At 45.8% G+C, this 8,699-nt stretch overlaps 1 protein-coding gene across 2 annotated transcripts in view; it reads left to right on the plus strand.

Moving 5' to 3' along the window:
* Window positions 1-7,287, plus strand: part of TMEM233 (transmembrane protein 233) — a 28,703-nt gene extending 21,416 nt beyond the window's left edge. The window contains exon 3 of one of the 2 annotated variants that reach the window (XM_075120214.1): window positions 5,218-7,287. In XM_075120214.1, coding sequence (XP_074976315.1) covers window positions 5,218-5,229 — 12 coding nt within the window. In that variant the 3' untranslated portion in view covers window positions 5,230-7,287. Of the gene's footprint in view, window positions 1-3,512; window positions 4,585-5,217 lie in introns of those variants that run through there. The other variant, XM_048820978.2, reaches the window with a different exon arrangement.
* Window positions 7,288-8,699: the final 1,412 nt, after the last annotated feature.

The following is an 8,699-nucleotide window of genomic DNA, read 5'->3' on the forward strand; positions in this document are numbered from 1 at the left end:
TAAGGATAGCACTTTCTCTCTAGGGGGCTAAAATGGGGCTCACTACTCACTGCTGGGGTGCCTCCTTTTGTGGCTTGTCTGGGGACTAGCTCTCAACTGGTTTGAGGCCTCCTCCTTCAGTTGCTGGCCCCACAGTCTCTCCCTCTGGACTCAGGTTATTCCCTCTTCACCATTCGGTCCACCGGCCAAATCACATAGTCCTCCTATTCTGAGATGTCAAAGGCCACTGGCCCAACTGGCCTAGGCAATAGGGGAACCTGGGCCCACCCACCACCCTGGACTGCAGCCCAGGGACCCTACACCCAGCCACCACTATCTGCTCAAGGTCCAGTCTTGTTGCTGTTTCTCTGGTCTCTTTCCGACCTTTCTGCCCTATCATCTGGCCCACCTCTGGGTTACCACTGGAGCCTCCTCTGCTTCCCCCTCTCAGCTACTTGTCAGGGTCTGTAGTTTCCAGGGCTCACTCTCCACCTAGACCACCTCCTTGTACTGAGCCAACTCCCCATGCCTCTAGGGAGTGACAGCACAGCTCCTCCCTGCAGCCCTCCTCCTACCACCAACTTCCTCTCTTTATAAGCCTGTCCCAGCTCCTTCCCCAGCGGAGCTTCATCAGCCATTCGTCTTTACCAGTCACTAGCGCCCCTCCAGGTGCAGCCTGTAGATTAATGGGCCTATTTTAGCTGTCCAGGCCATGTGCAGGGTGGATACCCCATCACAAGGACATGTGGGAAACATCCATTTTAAGCTGGGAAATGACATCTGACAGAAAGGATGAGGCACAGCCTGGTTAAGGGAGTATGGCGTCCCTAGACATAATGTTCGGTAGGACACTGAGAGGCTAAAGCACCCCACAGTTTGGAGTTTCTAAACCACTGCTCCATCTGCCCAGTCATTAGTTTGGAACTGCGGTCACTTTAGCTGTGTTAATAGATTTCACAGCTAGTACATGTCGAATGAGACGTGTTTAGATTCCCCTTTAAATTTTGCGCGGAAATGTTGTTTCAAAATAAAACAAATGCACAAAGTGTTTAGATGACAAATCGTTAGCGGAGTACAGACTTAGCAGCACCAGCCTCAGAGGAAATAGATTCTTGTTTGGTTTAAATTGGATACTTTCAAAACAAGATGGATTTACTTTCTCAATTCACTGGGGCAACTCTGGAGAGTTGACAGTCTCGTTGGGCATAAATCCAATCCTCATCTGGTATAAATCAGCACAGCCCCATTGAAATCAGTGGATCTTACTCCACATTATACCAGCTGAGGATCAGGCCAAATGAGATTTTGAGTTTTGTTTCTATATTTGCACGATCGACTTTTTCACCAGTTGAACTAATTGTGCAAGGGTAAGACTCGACTATCTCAGTCGGTGCAAACTTTGGCATGTCCTTGTCTAGGCTTTGGAGCCAGTGCTAGCTGAACGACATTGACTACTGAAGCGGGGCTATTCCCAATGCAGACAAGGCCTGACAGAAGGTGTCAGATAAAGAAGGCCCTTCCTTGCTATACCTAGTCTCTCCTGTTAGTTTCCTTCCCTGTGTACACAACCCCTTCCACTCCTTCGGTATGTAACTGACACTCACACGGACTTGCTAAAATGTAACTTGAGCCACTGCTTACCTCACCACCAAGTTTAGCCCCAAGTGTGACGCGAAAGGCATTTTATCTAGGTGAAAAAAGCTGTGTTTGCCCTGCAGGAGCCAATACCCCCTAAGACCTAAACAGGGATCAGTTCCCTTCACTCCGCGTTAGGCCATCACTACGCCATAATGTGGTTCGTCAGAGTGAACGGGATGTGTGCCAATGTCGGACCTGCTCATCATGGGCCTGAGCTAACATCCATTGCAGTTGACAAGTCTTTCCACCAACCTTAGAGGGATTTGGGTGAGGCCCCATGTCACCTGCTGGTGCGTGCAGCCTACCAAAGCTCTAATCTCTGCCCCAGCAATAGTGAATGGGGATTCTTCTTTGGTGCAGGGGACAGAGACCTGGATCTGTGGAGCAGAGGGTCTTACAGTTCTGTTCCTGCTGACAACCGTGCAGTCGAGGCAGCGACAGATTTCATTCCGGTCTCACTAGCCACAGTGAGGACCCAGACTCCTGAGCTCAGGTCACAGCAGTGAAATGAGGGAGGCCCCAGTTCACCAGTGTTTTCTTTTTAAAAGCATATTTATTTATCATATTTATGCTATGCTCGAAAGGGAGCCCCCTCACCCTCTGCAGCAGGACTGGATTGGCTCCTGATTCTGTGATTAATCTGTGATTTTATACAGCCTTTTACGGTCCTTATTTTTAAAACCACTTCAGTTTGACTCTAACATGTGTTCAAGATGAGGGCACCGCTGGGAGCAGAGTTAGAGATCAAATTTGTTTTGTTTTCCCATTAAGCACTGAAACGTGCCCGCTAAAGACCAGTTCTTTGGTACGAGTCTCCGAAGGGATTTACTAGTCAATGTAAGTTGGAGAGAGCTGAGTAGAAATGTGGGGAACCACTAAGCACTGATACAGCAAAGTAAAAACACTCACCCGGATGTATAGACCTGACTGAAATACAGACAGCCTGAGGATGAGGAGGGGTGGCCAAAATATTAAAGGGAAGGAATTCAAGGGGTTCCTGCCAATGGACAGGCACTCGGAGCTGTTTTCATTCACATCAACAGCTCATCCTCCCAATTTGTCAGGAACCAAGCTGCCAAAGGGCAGATCAAGTTTCCAGCTGGTGGATGGACACATGAGGAGGGCAGTCTGTATTCAGCTTCTTTAGAATTTCATCCCAACTGTTAGGATATTTTAACATTCACGCAGAGGAGCGAGACCTTTTGACTCGCCCTTTAATCTCTGTTTAGACGGCGCTTCACCCCATGCAAGTCCCAGAGAGCTTTCAGGAAGTAACCGCTTCCCATGGCTCATAGGGGAAATATGGGAACAGTCAGGCTTTCTAAAACCATTAAAAGTACTAGTCCTTTCCCTTTTAACGATCATAGGGCCTCAGCTAATCCACAGACATTATGATTTAGTGTTGGGCAATCCCTGCTGGAAGGAACAGGATTAAGCAATTATGCAATTGGCAGGCACAGTGTACACTGAGATCTTTTCTTACTAATTTATCAATTACTCTTCGGACGGAAAAGATACCTAACAATAATACTCTTCACTTCCGTAGCATTTTCCACCTGAGGCCCTCTAAATACTTGACAATCATGAGTGTATTAAGCCTCACGGGACATGACCATGCAGCCCATGGCAGTGAGCTCCCCACCCGGGTCGACAGACTTTGGGCTTGCAGGGCTCATGCTAGTGGTCCAAAAATAGCTGTGTAGACAGCGCTTTGAAGTTGCTGCTGAGGCTGGAACTCCAAAGCGTTTTCTATACAGATCTTTTTAGAGCGCTATCGTGAGTCCCATTAGTACAAGTCTCTTCACCCAGGCTGGGAGGTTCACTGCCCCAGGCTATGTAAACATACCCTTAATGACCCTATGAGTCTTGAAATAATTATATTCTCCATGTTCCAGATGGGATAAATTAAGGAGCCGCAAGATGACGTGACTTGCCCATGGTTACACAGTGAGTCTCTGGTAGAGGTGGGCACAGAACCCAGATCTTTTCACGCACTGTTCTGGTCTCAGACTGCTTGACCGTGCATCCTCCTCCAACATTAATGTCACTGTGATGTTAACCACACATCCATCCCTCCACAAATGCCTTCTCCCAGCCCACAGGCATCACGTTAAAGGTATTTATAAACCAAATAGCATAGTTGCAAGGAGAGTTCGGGCTGTTCAGTGTTATCAGCATTCTGACAGGAGGATAAAGAACACACCTAGGGCAGGGTCTCCAAAGTTTGGCTAATTATTATTATTTGCATTCCTGTAGCACCAAGGAGCCCTAGCCAGTGACCAAGGCCCCATTATGCAAGGTGCTGGACAAACAGAACAAAAAGGCGGTTCTTTCCCCAAAGAGCTTCCAATCTTAGACAAGACACAATGGATGGAGACAGACATGGCTGCAGCTTCCCTCCTGTTTATTAATGGAGTGGCCTATGTAGCCTGAATGCTCAGACCTGTGAACTCTGCAGCCTGCACCTCTATCTAGAAGACAAGGCTGGCTGCAAATTGCTGTTTTCCATAAGCTAAGGGAAGCCCCAGCTCTTGGCAGATTGGTAGTGAAGCCCCTTTGATTGGGCACAATTTAGGCACCCCAGCAAAACTTAGGGCAAGCCTGATAGTCCTTATTTATCTTTAGCCTGGTCCTGAGAATTGCAGAGAATCCTTTTAAGTCCTGACTCAGGTAGCCTTCTCTCCAGCCTTCAGAGGAGATTTCCCTGAGTAAGAACTGAATAAAAAATGATGGCCCAATTGTTTCCCTCAGAACTGTGCATGGGGGGCACCCTCTGCACCAGATGTTGCCCTTTCCATGGAGGACCGGACATAGTCCTGCTCGGTGCCCAGCTAAAGAGTAAACACAGTCTGAGGCTGCATTTACTGTTTCGTGGAGCCCCCTCTTCCATGCTTGGCATCTCCTTTAAGGCGTTCCTGGGGCAGCTGCTTGTGGGGAACATTATGGAAATTGTCCAGAAAAGAGGGAGGGGGATCAACAGAGAGCCCAGCTCCCTTGAGTATCCTGTGAGATCAGCATAACCCTTGGGGGAGCCATGAGTTCTGAGGGCCACACCTGCTGTTTCTCTGGGGAGCAGGCAGGCCCTGCCCTCAACACAAGAATTGGGAGGAAACCCCATAAAGGGAACCTCTCAGAGTTTTCCTCCCCTACCCATGCCCCACAGGAGGGGCGATCAGGCCTTGAATAAGGACCTTGACAACCCATAATGCATTGCCACAATATCAGACATTGGTGTCACCTGCAAAACCATGTTCTTGCCTGGCTGATTTTTACAGTTTAAGGCGAAAGAGCTCCTATTGCCCATTTCCAAATGTTGACTCACCCCTTAGCAAACATTAGACGGTTTCCTGGCAATCAGGCGATCCTAGCCTACACTGATTTAGGTAACCCTGATTAAAAATTCAGGTCTGACTGAGAGTAGACTGATGCCAATGGAAACATAATGCTTTGCTTCAAAAGTACATTGAACCACTAATCCACTGGGATATTTGTTTAATAGGAACAAGCGCCATTAAATAATGCATCCATTAGGCCTGTAGAATGAATAATTTAAATGCAGATCTCTCTCTCTCAAAAATACATGTTTTTGTGCCATTGCAGCATGCTCTCTGAAGACCAGGACTGACCATGAAGGATTATCATTATCTAAACCTCTGGGAAGGAAATGTGTGAAGAAGAGGGGGGAAAATCCTTCATTCCAGACTGTTAGATTTGACCCTCCAAGTCCCTCTCCAGAGGCAAGTTGCTGGTGGATGAACAAATAGTCCAAAGTTAGCACATCAAAGTGGTGTGACCAGATGTGCAAAGTTATTTATTTGAAAAAGAATCTTGGTATAGAGCAATGCACACCCTCCTATGCTAATGTACGGTGGGGTCTTGGTCCTTAGTGACCGACTTTACTTTCTCTCGTATGTAGAGGGTGCCCGGAATCCATGGGTGTTCCCTGGTTGAACTTAGTGACACAAAACCAACTGTTTACAGCACATGGTTCATGGCCTCATCCTAAGCCCGGTGAAGCTAGTAGTCTGACTCCCATTGACGTCATGGGGCTTTGGATTGGGCCCTGAAAGATTTGTATAATTTAAAATTGCCTCAGCATATAATCATACTAAATAACGAATGTATGGTCCGTTTTTATCTGCTATAGAATCACCCTGAACCTGCAGTTCTTTCCTTCTGAGTCATCCCGAGCTTTTCCGTCTTTCACCTGGGTTATTTTTTTCCAACATCTGAAGGCTGATTTCAATCACTTGATTATGAAGGGATTCTCTTGTCCCATGTTGTGAGTCTATGTGCATTTCCTCCAAACGATCTCTCACATCTGTTGTCTTGTATTGTTGAGCCACCTTGCATTGTCCCCCCTCCTGCTTTGAATGTGCACTAAGCATATTTTCCTCTTCCGCGCTGTGTCTATAAGCACATTTTCTCTTTTTTTTTTTTTTCTGGCAAAGTAGGTGCATTTTAGTCGATGTGCTTGTCAGTCCATTTTTTACAGTGTCTCTAGCAAATCAGTTCATCGGATTGTGCCCCACTTCATTAGTGTTTGTGTTTAATTCACCAACTCATCTTGCCGCTATCGTTTGTATGTCAGCGCACTTATCAAAAGACAGATCCTGCCACCCTGGGCGATGCTGAGTAGCATCGGACTAATAATACAACGGCCTGCTCGCAGAGTGAGGTACTGCTCAGTAAGAATGGGGATACATCTACACAGCCCAGGGTAGAGAACCTCTCAGCCTGGGTCAGCACCCTCCAGCTAGCACTAACAGTATAAAAATAGCTGTGTAGACAACGCTTTGGAGTGGCAGCTTGGGCTGGAGCTTGGAGTCGGAAGCCTAGGGAGGTGGTGGGCTTGCTGCCAGGGGCTGTGTAGATGCACCCTAAGGAGGGCAGGTTCTGCCTCTAAACAAATACCAGAATGCAGGACAATACAACTGCACTTTCTTAGCTGAAAACTTAAGAGAACAAATTTGTTTTTTTAAGCAAAATAATCCATGCCCCAGAAGGATGAAGTGCAGTAAAGGTTAACATGGAGGGCCACATCCTCCACTGGGGTACGTCATTGTAGCTCCGTTGACTTCAGTTATTACTACGACTTCAGTTTACACTCATTCTCCTCTGATTCGCAATGGTGTAACTCAGGAGTGAATCCACTGAAAAGAGTTGGATTTTACCAGTATAAAACAGGCATAAATGAGAAGAGAGTAATGCCTGGAATGAATACAGCTACGCTGTTGCAAAGGAATAATCTTCAGAAACCTGTGCCTGTCAAAGCAGACATCCGGCAACAGAGTGTATTTTCTGTGCACTGAGATTAGGTTTTTAACAGAATTGTACTGTGGGGTTTTTTGTTTGTTTCTGCCTTCATGGTGGCCAATTTCTGTTTTTCATTGAAGTCAGTGATGTAAATTCTGTTCTGAATGACACTAGTATAAATCTTGAGTCATTCCACAAAGTTGATTGATTCACTCAGGATTTACACTGGTAGAATTTGCCCAATTAGGAGTTTGTATGCCACTGACTTCAGTAATCCAGGAACTGCCCCATTCTGAGCACTTCTTAATGATTTTTGGATACTGTTTCACTGATTACAAATGTTTTGTAGCTTGCACTATTATCAGGTGTAAAAAAATTGTCATTGAGAGGCAGAATAAAATTGGTTTTAACTAATCATGTTCACACTGGTGTGTGGAAAGTGTCTTTCCTAAGGTTCCTTGTCACTCATTTTTTTATTATTATTATTTTAATGATTAGTTTGTCTTTTTCAAACCACTTCGGAGAAATTAGGTCTCAGAATAAAAGGAACCAGGCCAAGAACAAAGGGTGGCCTGGCTTAATTGGTGCTGCTCACGCAGTCCAGGGTGAAGAGGATCTTCTGTTTTCAGAGCAGATGTAAGTTTTAATTATTGCAGTATAAAATAGTCCAGTAAAAGATCAACACCACGACTGGCCAGTAAGGGTTGAACTCTGCTCTGTCATTCTAGTGTAAATTCAGAGTAAGTCTACTGAACTGAGAGGAGTTATTCCTGGTTTACACTGGGGTAAGCAAGAGCAAAATTTAGAGCTAAGTGCCTGTTTTTCCATGTGTAGCAACAGTCTCGAATGGTGGCACCTAGCAAGACTGACAGAAAAGAAAATACCTAGTTTAAAAACCTTGGGTCAGATTTTGCTCTCATTTTCAAGGGTGTAAACCTGGAATGGAGTTGTACCTGATTTCTCCTGATACATTTTGGCCAATTAAAGTTAACGTGTTCAGAGGTCACCAGTGATCAGCGAGCAGCAATGGTGAATGTGTTCAGGGAGAATGGCTAATGAGAGAGCTGCAGAAAGTCCCTCAATAAACAATAAAGGTTAGATTCCAGTAAATCCAGAGTAAACTCCATTGACTTAGTGGCGTTAGCCCTGATTTACACCCGTGCAATGGAAATCAGAATCTGGCTCTAACATTATAAAATATTAAAGTGCAGTGTTGTGAACAATCTGAGCCTTTGCTTCTCTGCTCCGGGGCCTTGAGGGCAGATTTTCAGTCACCTAAAGGCGCAGCTGGGTGCCAAGTGTATTCTCAGACTTGCCTAAGCAGGATTGCAATCAGTGGGATTTAGGCACCGAAGCTGCATACGTGCTTTTGAAAAACCTAGTAGGTGCCCATCTGCAATTTTTGGCACCTAAATATATTTGAAAATCTGTCCCTTAGTGTAACCGGGAGTTGAGCCCCCATTTCTGCAGTGATTATGAAGATAACAAAGGGTGCTGACCTACAGTACTATGGATTTGTATAAACACACAGACTTTTATATTAAGCCACTTCAATCGTGTGAAAGAGAGAAAGGAAGAAACCCTGCAATTTGGTGTTTCTAAGTTTTGCTTTACTGATATCTCTGCTCTTCATTTATTCACGTATGGTCAATAAAGCTGTGCCTGTCCTAGGATTTTCCTCCATGTTTGACGACTGGTGTCAAACACCGCTCCCCCAGCAGCCCCACGCAGCTGATGTCAACAAGGACTGTGCTGCTGCCGGGCTGGGTCACTCAGGTTCAGTGCCTCTTTTAAGAAAGTGGGACAGACTCTGATGGAACAACTGG

Source organism: Caretta caretta, chromosome 15, assembly GCF_965140235.1.
Source record: "Caretta caretta isolate rCarCar2 chromosome 15, rCarCar1.hap1, whole genome shotgun sequence".
NCBI lineage: Eukaryota > Metazoa > Chordata > Testudines > Cheloniidae > Caretta > Caretta caretta.